Source organism: Rana temporaria, chromosome 10, assembly GCF_905171775.1.
Source record: "Rana temporaria chromosome 10, aRanTem1.1, whole genome shotgun sequence".
Taxonomy (NCBI): Eukaryota; Metazoa; Chordata; class Amphibia; order Anura; family Ranidae; genus Rana; species Rana temporaria.
In genome coordinates, this window is record NC_053498.1 from 129918527 (window position 1) to 129936855 (window position 18329).

The following is an 18329-nucleotide window of genomic DNA, read 5'->3' on the forward strand; positions in this document are numbered from 1 at the left end:
CAATGTAGTGTTAGAAAATTTTTTTTAGGGTGAACCCCCGCTTTAATTTACATATCTAAAAATAAATTGGTTATTTTAGAGCCTTGGTCCTGATGGAAGGGGCTTCCTGTGTGTTTTGCTTCTATAAGCATATTTGACCTTGATGTTTTGGATGGCCCTTCCTTCCATGTTGCCTGTCCTACCAGAGACATCTGTTGGGCACATTGAGGCACCCGATGGGGCTTGGGAAGGGATTGAATGTGTGTGAAGTCACTGTGCTTGATCGGTGGAGAGTTGTTGTTCTGTGGGCATTTGAGGGGCTGGTGGCAGAGATCGGGGGAAGATTAGAGTCTAGGCTCAGGACATGAATACTTTCACCACAATGATCTAAAGTTTGCACTGTGTGTTTTGTAGGTATTTTCTTCAGTAAATAAAGGAGACATGGGACTGTACTACTGTGTGGCCAGAAATTCTGCCGGGACTGCTCGTTGTGATTCTCAGCTCCTGGAAGTGTGTAAGTTGTACATGTTCGTTTGTTTCTTTTTTTTCTTTTAATGAACTGATATTCATCCCCTCAAATTTACACCAAAGCATAAAACCGTAAATAATCTATCTTAATTGTACAGTACAGGACATGGGAAAGCAAGTCACAGCCCCCGGGGTTATATGCGGCTACCTTCATGTTTTTGACAAAAACTGTACTGAGGATGCCCCCATTGTACTCTCTAAACCAGGGGTCTCAAGCTGGCGGCCCTCCAGCTGTTTTGTGAAACTACAAGTCCCAAGAGGCATTACAAGGCTGTGGTCAAACATGACTCCCACGGGCAGAGGCATGATGGGACTTGTAGTTTTGCAACAGCTGGGAGGGCCACCAGTTGGAGACTCCTGATCTAAACCATTTTAGTTATTTACTTCAACTGACACTTCTATAAAGATCCAACTGCTTATTGCCCCAAGGTTCAGTAACCGTTTCTGGATCGATTATCCTCAATGTACATCTTGGGATCTGTAACTGGACCCTAAAAACCATCAACAGGAGCCCCTGTTAATAATGATCTACAGCTCACAATACATTAGTGTGATGGTCATTGGGAAAAAAAAACGACATTTGTTGCCATTGGGAATATTCCCTTCCTTGCAGTTAGCTACAGCTTGTTCCGCTCCTGGCCTGGATCAGATCTCAGGACATCCAGGTCGCAAGATACCTGGACAATCCTTTGCTGAAAGATACATCCGCCACAGTCCTGACTTCAACATCCAAAAGATGATCCAGTTCCTTAAAACCTTTGCATGGCTGATCAACTTCAAGAAGTCTGCTCTCCAGCCTTCCCATCATATGGAGTATATGGGGCTGATCTTGGACACACTGATGTGCAGCTGTTGGACTCTCGGATAAACCTGGAATCCCCCCCACTCGCTTCTGCATGGTGGCCTTCTTCATGGCTCAGTTCCACTCAAGGCCTTTGCAGCTCAACATCTTTCCAGTGTGTGACAAGCGGATCCCCTCCTTGAATTGCCTGCTATTGTTGTCCAGCCAGGCAACTCGGAAACAGGAGTTGATGCTACCCATCAACATTCTAAAACAGAGTGCCATAAGATTGCGTAGAACAGGGATGCCCAACCTTTTGAAGAGCGAGGGCCACTTAAAGCGGTGTTTCACCCTAAAAAACAACTTTATAGCATGTCATTCAGCATAGTAGCGTGAGCTACAGTATGCCTTTATATTTTTTTTGGCGCCATACTCACTGTTTAATCGCGTAGTAAAGTTTCAGACTCCCCGCGGGGAATGGGCGTTCCTATGCAGAGGGCTCGTGATTGACGGCCGGCTATGGTGCGTCACGCTTCACGAAAATAGCCGGAGTAGGTCTCGGCTCTTCACGGCGCTATACGGCGCCTGCGCACAGACATCGGAGCTGACTGCGCAGGCGCCGTGAAGAGCAAACACCTATTTTGGCTATTTCCGTGAAGCGTGACGCGCCAAAGCCGGCCGTCAATCACGAGCCCTCTGCATAGGAACGCCCATTCCCCTGAAACTTTACTACGCGATTAAACAGTGAGTACAGCGCCAAAAAAATATATAAAGGCATACTGTAGCTCACGCTACTATGCTGAATGACATGCTAGAAAAAAAAAAAATTCTTAGGGAGAACCCCCGCTTTAAGCGACTTGGTAACCAGTCACGGGCCACAATATGCAGAGCAGGCAGATGACAGGTCCATGTCCACTCTGCATATGCAGAGCAGACAGGGACACAGCCCATTCTACTCTATTGGCCCTCCGATCTGCCCAGATGAAAGGGGACAGATCCCCCCTTCTGTATTTTTTTTTTTGTAGACAGACACAAGTCCATTTACGTCTTTGGCTCAATAGAGGTGATTGGGTCAGACCAACCGTGTCAAAGGGGCCTAAAGCTCCTTTCACATTGATGCGCTGTGGTTTATCCAGACGGGGGTGCAGCGCAGTGCACCTGTGGCTTTCCTGTGGCTTAGCTGCACTTTGCCATAGACTTCAATTATATCCTGAAGGTGTGGTGCACTTTCTGAAGTGCACCAACCCTCAGGTAATAAAAGAAGTCTATGGCTCAGTGCAGGTGACCCACTGATGTGTTGCCCTGCTCCTGTGGATCAATTTGAAAGCAGCCCAGTAACCACTGCAGAGCAGATATGCCCAAATATACATTGAGATTTTAGTATTAAACTTACCTTTTAATAACAGTCTTCAATTCAGGTATCACCAGCTGTTGCTTTCCCAGGCAGAGTACATTTGGTATCTCACCTGTGACAGGAGTTGGTGCTATACATAAAGCATCGGCTTATGCCAACACGCCATCCCAGAGCAGGATGTCCCGGGCCACATCAGAGGGCTCCGCGGGCCACTAGTTGGGCACCCCTGGCGTAGAAGTTAGGCTGTTAGGCTGTTTATTTTAAATTAGAAGGTGGCACCAATGGGATGGAAGAGTTTTAGTTGAGCATAAACTTTATGCTCCAGAATAAAAAAGTTTGGAAAGATGTCCCAACGAGAAGCAGATACATATATAGAATAGATATACAGCGCTAATAATTTTGGAAAATGTTCCCACACCCATTAAATCTACAGCAAGGCGTTGTCTTTAAGTAGGGTCTTTTTTTTTGTTCAATACGTTTTTATTGAAAAATAAACAGAGAGGACAGAAAAGGAATGAAATGCATTGCAGCTCGATACAATACATCTGTATGCAAAATAAGGCATAGACCACTGTGTCATACGGTACACAACAATTACGTCCCTACCCATCAACCAGGCTAAGAGAAACATACAAGCTAATTGAAATACTGATCGATGAGTATCGACACCATTACAAAAGTAGGGTCTTATTTAATGGTTTTTAAAGTAATCTGATCTTTGTCTTAATTTCCAGATGATCTGAACATTGCCGGCATTGTTGGAGGTATCCTAGTGGTGGTGGTGGTGCTGACCTTGATCACTGTTGGCATGTGTTGTGCCTATCGTAAAGGCTACTTTTCCACCAGCAGTGGAGGCAACGGGCAAAGGTGAGGTACCAGCTGTCTGAATCTTGTCACTTTCCTGTCTGCTGTCTCCTGCCAGTCATCAGACACGGGGGGAGGACAAAGGGCCCTTTATGTCTCATCTGTCAGCAGAGGAGCAATGCTACAATTTAAAAGCAGTATCTCCAGTGTGTGTCCTACTGCCTCCGCCAGGACACTCAGTGACATGACATGTGAGATCTCATTGTAGCATTTTATTTAATTACAACTTTCTGAATGAACTTTGATAATATCTATTTATTATACTGAATCCCCCTGTTTCTATTAACAATTTTAGTGATTTAAAAAAAAAATATTTAGATGTGTGTAAAGGCTTTTGTTATTGACCGAGTGCTGCCTAGTCCACTGCGCATGCGCTCCCGGAGTGCACAGGCGATCTTCTGGGACCTATCACGTGTCCCAGGAATGGCGGGGTGTTCTGTTGTTTCAAACAGAGTTAAATTTTTTCCTGGAACTCCGCTTTAAGTTCCTATATGTAAATATACAGTGGTGGTTTTCGTCTGCCAGTATGTTCTAACTATAAGAATTACAGTAGAACCTTGGATTACGAGCATAATCTGTTCCAGGAGAAGGCTTGTAATCCAAAGCACTTGCATATCAAAATGAGTTTCCCCATAGAAGTCAATGGAAACAAAGATAATTAGTTCTGCATTGACTTCTATGGCATGCAATACCGCATGTGGCCATAGGTGCGGGAGAGCCTCAGAAAGGCTCGGGGACACCTCGGCTGAACTCGGTATGGCTCAGGAACGGAGTATTTCCAAACTGTTCCGATCGGCTCCTGCGCCCCCGCACCTCTGGCCAAATGAGGTACTGCACGCCCCATTAGCTTGAATTCTGATGGTTTTGTGAGACAACACTCGCAAACCGAGTCGCTCGTTATTTAAAACTCTTGTTAACCGCGTTACCCGTAAACCAAGGTTCTACTGTATAATCATTTCTGCGCAATGTTGTGATGAAACTTGCTGTCTCTCTGACATTCTCCTTTACCTACAGCTACAAGAATTCTGCTAAGCCGGACGCTATGAACTATCTGCGGTCAAACGATGAGGTGAGGATGTGGCGGAATCTATTCTGGTTCCTTGACATGTTGGCCTTCATTTCTAAGCTCATGTAACGTTAATTTGTTAATGTATTATATGGAACATATGTGGCTTGCTGACAAGGATAGGCATATTAGGATTCAGTGTTCATACAAATGCAGAAGACTGCAGTGTGCGTCCAGGCAGGCCATCGTTTCAGCACCAGCTGTTCCTATAGAACATCACCAAATGTGAAGCTAAAGCTTGGTAGAAGTGAAAGGAGACGGGCATTCAGAAAGATATAGAAGAGTATTGCTGCAGAGCCTCCAGGATAGAAATCTGGGAGTTGCCATTGCTGATTTTTTTTTTTTATATTATTATTTGTACATGTTCTGGGGCTGTTGTCACTACCTTTTTGTTTTACTACTTATGAACTAAAGCAAGCATTGGATTACTAAAGACAGCCCCACAACAGCACCCACATTTCTGGCCTTGCTGGTCCTCTTAAAGTCTCCACAGCTTTACGTGTAAAGCAGAACTACATCACCTGCCATGTTGGTCCATTGCCTCTAAAGCAATGGTTCTCAACCTTTCTATTGCCGGAACCCCTTGATAAAATTTCCCAAGTTGTGGGGACCCCTAATGGTAAAATTATTTTCATAGCGTAGTGTTGTCAGCACCCAAGGCAAGACAAGTAATTTGCACCCCTAACCCACGGACATTTAGCGCTCCCTCAGTTCCTTCCACTCGTACAGTATTAAAACCGCTTAGGGTACATTTTAGGATGTACCACTCTTTGTTCTCCTTGCTTTCCCTTTTATCTCTCTCTATCCTAATCTCTTGTTTTTTTTTTTCCCATCCCTCTCTCTGGCCATCCTTTCTCTTATTCTTTCTCTCCCTTTTTCTTTGTGCCTCCCGCTCTTTTCCTCTCCCTTCCACATATTCTCTAATTTTATTCCTTCTCTTACTCCATGGTGGGGGAATGGGATGAGTGGCAGTGCTGGTTGGAGTTCTGATCAGCCAACTTAGGTGCTCTTGATTAAGGTCATCTGCTGATCTGCAGTGGGGACTTTTATCGGCAACTATATTCACATTCTCGCAGCAGTGACACCTATACCGAAATCAGGAGATGGGGTCTTTCCAGCCCCTCCCACTTGACATTCCTCACCAGTCAACTGACTTTTAGTCTCTGCCCCCAGCAATGCCGTGAACTGAATGGGTGGCTGTGAAGAGGCTGAGTGGGTGGCCATGGGCTCCAGGAACAGCCCAGCTGGGTGGCCACGGGCTCCAGGAACAGCCCAGCTGGGTGGCCACGGGCTCCAGGAACAGCCCAGCTGGGTGGCCACAGGCTCCAGGAACAGCCCAGCTGGGTGGCCACGGGCTCCAGGAACAGCCCAGCTGGGTGGCCACGGGCTCCAGGAACAGCCCAGCTGGGTGGCCACGGGCTCCAGGAACAGCCCTGCTAGGCGGCCGCGAAAAGGCTGGGAGAGCGGAGCGGTATTCAGGAACAGTCCAGGATTTGGTGACACCAGGCAAATCGTCATTTGACCCCCAAGGGGGTCCCCACCCCCAAATTGAGAACCACTACTCTAAACATAGATGGGTGCCGGCCCTGCTGCAACAGGAACATAGGAAGAAAGGAAAGGCTGGATGGCTGCACTCCAATACAGTCTCTTATATTGATGAATATCATAATCCATACAGCAAACGGAGGTGAGCTACAAGGATATTCCGGTGTTTAATCATAGCTTGAATAGCTATGATAGGTGCAAAATGTGTCATTGATGAACTACAAGGATAGGCTGCCGTGTTTCACACCTATCTCTGGTGCTTAATCAAAGCTATGTAAGGGAGAGTGGGGACCCAACTTCTAATGGTGGGGTGGCTCTTGACATCTAATGTAAGGGGAGGGGATGGCTGGACATTTAATCTTACAGATACAAACGACCCCTTTTGAGGGCAATCATAGTGCTGATGCGGCCCACAATGAAATTGAGTTTGACACCCCTGGTCTAGATTGTCTGTGTGTTCCCTTCTCTTCTTTCTGTTGACTCTCCTTCTCTCCATTCTTCTTTTCAAGGTGTCATGTCTTCCCTGTATATTTCTTTTTTTCAAAAGTTCTCTTCTCATCCCTTATTTTTACATCTCCTTTCCTGCTTCATCTTCCATTCTTCAGGTCTTTATTCTTAATCCATCCTGCTTCAAAAAAAGGGATTTCTCATTCTCCGAGGCAATTGGAAAGGCTCTGACATTACTCTATGTAACATTTATGCCCCGAATGTCAACCAAAACTCCTTTCTTTCCAGGGTTTATAAACGCCTATTTGCAGCACCTCACCAATATCTGGTCATAGGAGGGGACTTCAACTTGAACTATTCCCCTGGCCTGGATAGGCTGTCCGCAGGGGGTAGACAACCCCCCCCAGGCCACCGATAGGAAATCTAGACTCTTCCGCCAACTGACCAGACAGTATGCCCTGTTTGACCCCTGGCGCGCCACATACCCCTCCGCCAGGCAATTCACCTTTTACTCTCACCCCCACAAGTCCCATTCCCGTTTAGATTATTTTTTTGTTAATGCCCCAACCCTGAGAGCCTGTCTTGACTCGGACATTCAAGCTATATCATGGTCTGATCATGCCCCGATTAAACTTTCCCTAGCACTTTCACCAGGATCCTTTAGAGCTTGTCATTGGCGCTTAAACTAATTTTTGCTTAAACATGACCCCTCCAAAATGGAGCTCGAGCAAACCTTGAAGTATTACTTCACTGAAAACGGCTCTCCTGAAGTCTCTCTTGCCTCCCTCTGGGAAGGACATAAAGCGGTCTTCCGGGGTCAGTGCATATCACTTTCCACTGCCTTGAAACGGAATGCTAATGCTGCTCGCCAGCTATTACTAGATAAGCTCCGGCAATTGGAATCCCGTTTACTGCCCTCCCCATCCCTTGCCACCCTTAGGGCTTTGGTAAGCACTAGAGCAGGACTGCGAGACATTGACTTGGGGAAGACTGAGAAAGCTCTCCTTCGACTCCGACAAACCTATTACGATAAAGCTAACAAGCCGCATACCCTCTTAGCTAGGCAACTCCAAGATAGAGCCACCGCTGCTTCGCCGGTTGCTCTTACGGACGCAACTGGAACCTTGCAATCCCACCCTTCTAAAATTGCACAGTTGTTTCACGATTACTACTCGGCTCTCTATAATGACCCGAGTGTGCCGCACAACCCTGCACCCCCTGATCTGACCCAGGCCATTAACTCTTACCTAGCAGACTGTGATCTGCCTGCTCTCGCCCCTTCCGCCCTAGCCAGCCTTAATTCCTCTATCACTGAAGAGGAAGTAACTGACACGATTAAGGCCCTCCCGAACAACAAAGCCCCTGGACCTGACGGTCTAACGTACCTCTACTGCAAAACTTTCCAACCGCTCCTTCTCCCTCATATCACCGCACTGTTTAACGCTTTCATGACTAACTCCCCCATCCCGAGAGACATGCAGACCTCTTACCTCACGTTGATCCCCAAACCGGGAAAAGACCATACCCTCTGTTCTAATTACAGACCAATTGCCCTCCTCAACGCAGACTTAAAAATCTTTACTAAGTTGCTGGCGACTAGGCTGAACAACTTCATGCCGTCACTCATCCACAAGGACCAGGTTGGGTTTATTCCCCTCCGTCAAGCGGGGGATAACACCAGGCGAGTTATTGACCTTGTGGAAGTGGCAAACAGGACTGGGACTGAGGCACTGCTACTCAGCCTGGATGCGGAAAAGGCCTTTGATAGGCTGGGTTGGCCTTTCCTGTTTGCGACCCTCCGGCGTGTTGGCTTGAAGGGCCCCTTCCTACAAGCTATTGCCCATTTATACTCGTCCCCTTCGGCACTAGTTAGAACCCAATTTGCCTCCTCCCCAATTTTCCCTATTTCTAACGGAACCAGACAGGGCTGCCCGCTTTTCCCTCTTCTTTACGCCCTATGTATTGAGCCCCTAGCAGCACACATCAGACAAAACCCAAATATTCGAGGCATCCCAGTCCGCACTAGGGACTTTAAGATTTCCCTGTTTGCGGACGATGTCCTACACACCCTTACACAACCTCAAGTCTCCCTCCCGAATTTGCATGTAGAGTTAGACTGCTATAGTGCACTTTCGGGGTACAAAATTAATAACTCTAAGACGGAAGCCCTCCCCCTCAATCTACCACCCCGGACACTGTCTGCCCTCTCCCAATCCTTTGGATATGCTTGGAAGACATCTGCCTTAAAGTACCTTGGTGTTTACCTTACGCCTTCCTATGACACTCTATATAAGGCCAATTTTCCCCAACTATACACCTCCATTAGGGCATCCCTGGCCAAATGGAAAAACCTGAAGCTGTCCCTATTTGGTCGCTTAGCAACCATTAAGATGGCGATCCTGCCTAAGCTTCTCTATCTTTATGAAACGCTCCCCATTCCTGTCCCAACCGCACACCTTAGACACATCCAGGGCGATTTGTTAAATTTTTTTTGGAACTATAAGAGACACCGGATAGCTAGGTCAGTCCTGTATGCCCCTCGCGACCAGGGTGGCCTTGCTTTCCCTAACGTTGCCAAATACTACTTAGCCGCCCAGCTGCGCTCAGTGGCCTCTTGGTGTACCCTCCATGCCTATAATCGATGGACGCAAATTGAAAAATTGTGGCTAGCGCCCACTCACCCTAACTCCATGCTGTGGAGTCCCGACACATCGCTCAGCCCATCACAACTCCTAGGACCTATGGTATTATTGCGAACCTTGTGGCGGCGCGCTAAACTGCAATATCCCCTCACTTCCTCCGCCTCCCTGGTCACCTCCTTTTTATTTACACCTAGATGTCCCACTTCTGGAGAGATAGGGCCTTATTTCGCTTCGGTCAATTGGTGGATACTAGAACCAGAACCCTACGGTCTTTCCAAGACCTGAAAGAGGCTTTTGATTTGCCCAAACAGGCTTTTTTTAGTTATTTACAAATCCGTCATTTTGCTCAATCTCTAGTAACGAATCTTCAATTCTCCCCTTTAACTGAGTTTGAGAGAATCTGTTTGGAAGGGTCATCCCCCAAAGGTATGATCTCGCGCACCTACCGGCTCCTGATACAGGACATGTCACCTACTGGGCCTCGGCATGTCTACATGCGCAAGTGGGAGCGGGCCTTGGGTGAAGATATACCCATGCAGGCATGGCAGCTTATATGGTCGCAGGCCTCTAAGAGCTCCATCTGTACGCTCTATAAAGAGAACCAGTATAAAATTCTGTTTCATTGGTACCAAACCCCAGACCTGCTCCACTCTATCTACCCTACAGCTGATCGCCGATGCTGGCGCTGCTTTGACGCGGTGGGGACGCTTTATCATACCTATTGGACCTGCTCCTTGATCGTGCCCTATTGGCAGACAGTCCATTCCCTAATTCACTCTATATTTGGTTCATCGGTGCCGTTTTGTCCTAAACTTTTCCTTCTGGGCCTCCCACCCCCCTCGTTTTCTAAACTTTCTAAAAAACTCCTGGCCCAGGTCCTTACGGCCGCACGGTGCCTAGTGGCCCTGAAATGGAAAAAGAAGGAACCTCCCTCCCTGTTTGAACTACACTCTAGAATCAGGGACGTTAAAAGGATGGAATACATGACAGCTTCCTTGAATAACACTCTTGACACCCACAACCAGGTATGGGAACTATGGAATGCGCTGGAGGCCCCGATCACGTGATAACCCCTGTCTTGGGGGGGGGGGGGGGGGCGACCTGGTTGAGTATCCCGAGCTGGGGGGGGGGGGGTTCGGGGCGGATGGTGGACCTTTCTCCTCTCTTTTTCCCCTGCACTCTTCACCTCTCTTTCTATACTTCTCTCCGCTTTCACTGACTGTCCTTTACTTCCCCACTATACTTTATGTTCCCTTGGTCGCTAAGACACACTGTGGCAGGCTAGATTGTGTGATGATATAGACACTAGGTCCTATGTTAACTAGTTTGGATTTTGCACTGACCCGTCTTATTATGCAGTTGTTGCACTGGCAACTTTGTCTGTCCCTTCTAGTGCTGCCCCTTTATGATGCCATGTGTCCTTTTATGTCTTTTTCTATTATTTTTATTTTTTTGCTTTCCTGGTCCCTTCTTTTGTTTATCCTTTACCTGGAAAATGTTGAAAATTCAATAAAATTTAAGTTTTCCAAAAAAAAAAAAAGGGATGAGAAACAGATTGTTCTCTCTATACAGAGCTCTTTGTTTAGCAAACAAATACTGTATCATCACAGAGTGGTACTGTGGATACTCCATACAATAAACCATGCCACGTCCCGTATTTGTGTTTTATATAAATATGCAAAAAAAATATTAAAACCCACATCGATAAATCAACCAAGAAATAAATTAATGCGACTGTATATAACCTTAACCGCTTGGGATCCGCGCTATAGTCAAATGACGGCTACAGCACGGATCCCAAAATCCAAGTGGACGTCAATTGACGTCCGCCCCTTTGCGCGTTCCCCGCGCGCGCTCCAGAGCGCGCAGTGGGGAAACTCTGTGTTGGCCGTGTCCCTTGGACACAGCCAATTACAGATCGCCGCGAACGGCCAATCAGAGTGGCCGTTTGCGATGCGATCTGTGCGGACAATGAGAGATGATCTCATATGTAAACATATGAGATCATCTCTCATTGCCGTTTTACACAGAGACAGCGTCCTGTCTCTGGAGAGGAGACCGATCTGTGTCCCTTGTACATAGGGACATAGATCGGTCACCCCCCCCCCCCCTCCACCTACAGTTAGAACACAATGCAGGGAATACATTTAACCCCTTCCTCACCCCCTAGTGTTAACCCCTTCCCTGCCAGTCACATTTCTACTGTAATTAGTGCATATTTATAGCACTGATCGCAGTATAAATGTGAATGGCGCCAAAAATGTGTCCGATGTGCCCGCCATAACGTCGCAGTCCCAATAAAAATCGCAGATCGCCGCCATTTCTAGTAAAAAAAAAAAAAAATAATAAAAAATAATAATTCTGACCCCTATTTTGTAGGCGCTATAACTTTTGCACAAACCAGTCACTTATTGTGATTTTTTTTTTTTTTTTTTTTTTTACCAAAAATATGTAGAAGAATACGTATCGGCCTAAACTGAGGAAAAAATTTTTTTTTGTTTTTTTTTAAATTGGGATATTTATTAAAGCAACAAGTAATAAATATTGTATTTTTTTCAAAATTGTCGCTCTTTTTTGTTTTTATAGCGCAAAAAATAAACCCCCCCCCCCCCCCCCCCCGAGCCCCCGTTTTACTTACCTCACCCCTCAAAAGTCCCGGGCGCGTGCTTGTCATCCTATTCGGTTCCCAGCCTGGCCGTTGATTGGCTAGGCTGGGCGGATTGATAGCAGCGCAGCCATTGGCTGGTGCTGCTGTCAATCACAGCGGGGGGCGGGGCCGAGTGATACAGTCGGCGGCTATGGCCGCTGCTGTATCACGGGAGCGCGCTCGCAAAAGCTTTGCACCATGCGAGCGAGCTCGCATGAAGGTAGAAAGCTTTTGCGAGGAGGAGCCGAGACAGCCGCCGAGGGACCCCAGAAGACGTGGATTCGAGGACACTCTGTGCAAAACGAACTGCACAGTGGAGGTAAGTATAACATGTTTGTTATTTAAAAAAAAAAAAATCTGCCTTTAGTGTTCCTTTAAAGTTACACTAAACATTCGATTTTTTTTTTTTTGTTTTTAAATACCAAACATGTCATACTTGCCTCCACTGTGCAGTTGGTTTTGCACAGAGTGCCCCCAAACATCGTCTTCTGGAATCACTAGCCTGACGAAGGGGGTACTGCCTGACCTCAGAACTTTGCACTATTGTGATGTTTGTTTTGCATTTAAAACATTTTTGGACAATCCACAGTGTGCTGGCGAATATGTTAGTTTTCTGGGGTCCCCCGGCGGCTCTCTTGGCTCCTCCCTGCATCATATTAAGCCCCTGTGGGAAGCGCTCTCCCGAGGGGGTTACCTTACGGGCATGCTCCCAAGTCTTGTATTCGGTGTCCATAGCCGCCAAATGCAGGACTCTGGATTTGATTGGCAACAGCAGGAGCCAATGGCTGCGCTGCTATCAATCTATCCAATTTAAGAGCCGAGAACCCCGGGCAGAGGAAGAGCGCATCTTTGACGCAGGACTTTTCAGGGCTCAGGTAAGTAAAATGGTGGGGCTTGGGGCCGGTGACTGGCAGAAGTTTTTTTCACCTTAACCACTTAAGGACCCCTTCACGCCGATATACGTCAGCAGAATGGCACGGCTGGGCACAATCACGTACCTGTACGTGATTCATTAAGCCCAGCCATGGGGACGCGAGCATGACCGCGCCCGTGGACCCAAAAGCCGCCGGTGTCCCGCGATTGGTCACCGGAGCGGAAGAACGGGGAGAGGTGTGTGTAAACACACCTTCCCTGTTCTTCGTTGTGGCAGTGTCCGTGATCGTCTGTTCCCTGATATAGGAAAAGACGATCAATGACGTCACACGTCCAGCCCGGCCCCCTACAGTTAGAAACACCTGAGGTCACACTTAATCACTAGAGGGCACTGAAGGGGTTAACTCCTAAACTGTAATTGTCATTTTCACAGTAATCAATGCATTTTTATAACTTCCCAAAAATGTGTCAAAATTGTCCGATGTGTCCGCCATAATGTCGCAGTCACGAAAAAAAACGCTGATTGCCGCCATTAGTAGTAAAAAAAAAAATTATTAATAAAAATGCAATAAAACTATCCCCTATTTTGTAAACGCTATAAATTTTGTGCAAACCAATCGATAAATGATTATTGCGATTATTTTTTTTTTTTTTTACCAAAAATAGGTAGAAGAATACGTATCGGCCTAAACCGAGGAAAACATTTTTTTTTATATATTTTTGGGGGATATTTATTATAGCAAAAAGTAAAAAATATAGAATTTTTTTCAAAATTGTCACTCTTTTTGTTTATAGCGCAACAAATAAAAACCGCAGAGGTGATCAAATACCACCAAAAGAAAGCTCTATTTGTGGGGAAAAAAAGGACGCCAATTTTGTTTGGGAGCCACGTCGCACGACCGTGCAATTGTCAGTTAAAGCGACGCAATGCCGAATCGCAAAAAGGGGCATGGTCCCTTTACCTACCTAATGGTCCGGGTCTTAAGTGGTTAGTGCATAGGATGCATTAAGGTGAAAAAAAAACCACAAGGGTTTACAACCCCTTTAATACAACTACATGGAATCTAAGAGGAGATAAGAACGTTCCATAGTAACAGTAGATCGCAGAGTTTGGTTATAATGCAGTGAAGAGATGTATACTTGATCGCGCTCTACGTGTTACGCACCATGCGCTTCTTCAGGAGATTTTAGGGTGATATGTAGTGGAGAGCATAAACTTGCAGTTAAAAACAAAACAAACTAAACGCAAGGCAGCTGTTGAGTCAAGTAGTCCCGTCAGAGAGTGCAGATATATGTGAGGGATCGGTTTCAAAACTGACTAGCAGCTGAAGATGGGTGAATAGGTATTTATTGTAACAAAGACAAGAATGAACAAGGTGTGTGGCAAAGAGAAAAATCCCCAGGCCTTCGCTTCTTAATGGTTAACGATACCATATAAGGCCAAGGAACAAAAAAAACGCAAGCAGAGTGCTGGATAATCTTGAACAGGAGCTCCTCAGGAGGATCAGCCATCATTGTAGTAGCACAACAAACGAGTGTAGCCTCATGTGCTACTACAGCTGACACTCCTGAGGAGCTCCTGTTCAAGATTATGCAGCACCCTTCTTGCTTGGGTTTTTTTTTTGTTTTTGTTCCTTGGTCGCCTCATCAGCGCCCGTCGGTAAAGGAACATTTTTTATTTTTTTGGACTTTCAGTACCGCTTATCATTGCTGCCTATCAGTACCCATCAGTGCCGCCTATCACATTTTAATGTCTCCTTATCAGTGCAGCCTATCACATTTTAATGCCTCCTCATCGGTGCCGACTCATCAGCGCACGTCAGCGAAGGATAAAAATTATTTACAAAATTGTCTAATTGAAATTAAGAAACTGATTTTATTTTTTTCGGCCTTTCAGTACCGCCTATCACATAATGCCTCCTAATCAGCGCACGTCAGCGAAAGAGACAAATTATTTACAAATTTTTATAATTGAAATGAAGAAAAAATTTAAAATTTTCAGACTTTTTTTTTTTATTTGTTTAGCAAATCCAGTGATAATTAACCACTTGAGCCCCGAACCATTTGGCTGGTCAAAGACCAGGTCACTTTTTGCGATTCGGCATTGCGTCGCTTTAACTGACAATTGCGTGGTCGTGCGACGTGGCTCCCAACCGAAAATTGACGTCCTTTTTTCCCCACAAATAATAGAGCTTTCTTTTGGTGGTATTTGATCACCTCTGTGGTTTTTTCTTAATTTTTTTGCGCTATAAACAAATATAGAGCGACAATTTTGAAAAAAAAAAATGCAATATTGTTTACTTTTTGCTATAATAAATATCCCCAAAAAAACAAAAAAAAAAACTCATTTTTTCCTCAGTTTAGGCCGATACGTAGTCTTCTACATATTTTTGGTGTTAAAAAAAAAAATCGTAATAAACGTTTATTGATTGGTTTGCGCAAAAGTTATAGCGTCTACAAAATAGGGGATAGTTTTATGGCATTTTTATTATTATTATTTTTTTTACTAGTAATAGCGGCGATCAGCGATTTTTTTTTTTTTTTTTTTATAGTGACTGCGACATTATGGCGGACACTTTTGACACCATTTTGGGACCATAAAAATGCACAGATTACGGTAAAAATGACACTGGCAGTGAAGGGGTTAAACTGTAGGGGGTGCTGAAGGGGTTGTAAGGGTACAATTTGTTTTTCCTAAATGGCTTCCTTTACCTTAGTGCAGTCCTCCTTCACTTACCTCATCCTTCCATTTTGCTTTTAAATGTCCTTATTTCTTCTGAGAAATCCTCACTTCCTGTTCTTCTGTCTGTAACTCCACACAGTAATGCAAGGCTTTCTCCCTGGTGTGGAGAAAGCCTCTTCAGGGGGGAGGGGGCGAGCAGGAGTGTCAGGACGCCCACTAACACACACAGCTCCTTTTATCTGCAACGTAGAGAGCGTCCTGACTCACTCTCCTGTAGTCCGAGGGAGGGGGTGAGCATGACACTCCACACCAGGGAGAAAGCCTCGCATTACGCTATGTAGTTACAGACAGAAGAACAGGAAGTGAGGATTTCTCAGAAGAAATAAGGACATTTAAAAGCAAAATAGAAGGATGAGATAAGTGAAGGAGGACTGCACTAAGGTAAAGGAAGCTATTTAGGGGGGGAAAAAAATGTACCTTTATAACCCCTTTAAGTGTGACCTAGGGAGTGCTTCTAACCGTTATGGGGGCGTGGCTTGCTGTGATATGTCACTGATCGCTGTTCCCGATGACAGGGAACGGACAATGGGTGACATGTCACCATGTAGAACGGGGAAATGTGTTTACACTGACATCTCCCCCTTCTTCAGCTCCGTGACACGGTCGCGGGACACCGGTGGACATTGAGTCCATGGGTCCTGCGGTCACGGAGCTCGCAGTTTAATTCTGTAAATAATGCCAATGGTGTCAAAAGGGGGCGTGGCTTGCCGTGACATTTCGCTGATCGCGATGACAGAGAACGGACAATCGGCGACATGTCACCATGCAGAACGGGGAAATGTTATGTTTACACTGACATCTCCAAGTTCTTCAGCTCCGTGACACCGGTGGACATCGAGTCCGCGGGTCCTGCGCGCACGGAGCTCGCGGCAGGTGGTTTAAATACCCACAAAAGAAAGCTCTATCTGTCTCAAAAAAAAAAAAGATAACAATTTTGTTTGGGTACAGCATGGCATGACCACGCAATCGTCATTTTAAGTGTGACAGCTTAAAATTGGCCTGGGTAGGAAGGGGGTGAAAGTGTCTGTATTGTATTGTATTGTGTATAGTGTATTGATTTAAATTGAGACAGTGGGTGCAGGAAGAAGATCCCCTGCCTGCTGTCACATGGAGGAGTGGATTGGGGGAACTGGTCTCTAGTCTCTCGTATTGTGTCCGGGATCCAGCACACCCCGAACTGAAAAAGCTAACCTTATGATCTTTTTTCCCTAGGGCGACTTCCGACATAAATCTTCCTTTGTCATCTGAGGCATTGCTCCAGTAAGAAGCTTGGCGAAATAAAAACTTGCACTGAATTGGAGAAGACCGCACCTCACGATGAAATATTCATGTGTTGCCAAAGTCCAAGCAGCCCATCCTCCGCTGGAAGCGCGAACTTCCCGCCATGTGTGGGTGTGTCTGTACCGTTTACAGTATTAGCCAGATCACTGCCAAATATAAAGCGTTTTTAGTTTCCAGGAATTCACTGAAGCCGTTTGCAGAAAGTTGTCACGAGATGAACTTAAGTCACTTCATCCAAAAAAATAAAATAAAAATGAAAGCACAGATGAACTACTGAACATCAGGAAGGGGGCGACGCTGACCCTCCCAGGCACTGCTGGGGCAAATGGGATTTCCGATCCCAGAGAAGCGATCTGTTATGGTTCGTCAGCTGGAAGATTTATTTTTCCCCACAGTCCTAGGGATACGGAGCCCCGTACTGAGTCCGGTGAAAAGTGACACTTTGCTGCCCTCTGCTGGTTGTGTCAGCAATATATTGTTTGTCATTGGTATGAGTAAGCTGGCTATGATTTTTCTATTTTTCTGTTCTAATAACATTCAGTGTTTGTGGAGAGTATTTTTATACATGTAAATTTGTAATAATAGGAAAAATATTGGGATAGGCCAGATATGTGTTTGGGGAGGGAAGTGGGGGATGTACCCGGTGCAGCCGATTTGCACCAAGATAATTATTTGTAGCGTTGGGAGGGAAATGTAGAAGTGACCAGGACACTGGGAAGTAATGGGCACATTGGTAGCATCACTGCGGCTGCCTTTCCAGCTGTCTCTCACTGTATATATTATTAAACTAAGGAAACGGTTATTCACAGGCTTTCCATTGTAAAGGAAAAAAGCTATGTTTGAATTTAATTTGGGAAAGAAACACAGAATGGACAAAGGAAATGCTTCATATTGATGACTTTTTTTTTTTTTACAATGTATGACATGGAGCCAAATATTGTACATTATTGTGCAGTTATCGGTGGAGGAAGTGAAAATTTGTTTTATAAATATGTTCTTTACTCTCTAAGCCGGTCATTTTTCTAAAATTAATGATGTATATAGCAAAGTCATCCTGTGCAATGGTGTTGGTGGAGAAGGGGGTGGGGGGGGGGTTTATCTGGGCCTTTTAGTGCCTGCTTAGGGTAGCACAAAAAAACATTGACTAGCACGGTCTTCACAGCAGTGCACCCCCTTCCTTCTCTTTTCAGAACCAATAAGATGATCGCATATACAGCAGTGCACCCCCTTCTCTTTTCAGAACCAATAAGATGATCATATGGGACGGGTGTTGCTGGTGCAAATGGAAAAACAAAATGATTCTATATTAGTTGGTTTGCTGCAATCAAAAAGATGTGCCAGTCACTCTGTAGTGGCTTGCCCAAAACGAAATTGATATAGTGTATGGATTGCGCTACCCTGGTGGTTCACCTGTATCCACCTAATCCTGTGCAACGGTTACAATTATTAACCCCTGTGCATAACACCTATAAATAACAATCCTTCAAACATATGTGTATCTAAATGTGTTCATATACAAATGTTCTTCTCAGAACAGTGTGGAAACATATATATGTTTGAAGGATTGTTATTTCTCTGA

At 45.5% G+C, this 18329-nt stretch overlaps 1 protein-coding gene across 1 annotated transcript in view; it reads left to right on the forward strand.

Moving 5' to 3' along the window:
* JAM3 (junctional adhesion molecule 3) overlaps positions 1-17759 on the forward strand; it is a 68462-nt gene extending 50703 nt beyond the window's left edge. Inside the window, exons 6-9 of the mRNA XM_040326257.1 lie at positions 394-493; positions 3377-3509; positions 4521-4575; positions 16682-17759. Of these exons, the coding sequence (XP_040182191.1) occupies positions 394-493; positions 3377-3509; positions 4521-4575; positions 16682-16717 (324 nt within the window). The 3' untranslated portion in view covers positions 16718-17759. The remainder of the gene's footprint in view (positions 1-393; positions 494-3376; positions 3510-4520; positions 4576-16681) is intronic.
* Positions 17760-18329: the final 570 nt, after the last annotated feature.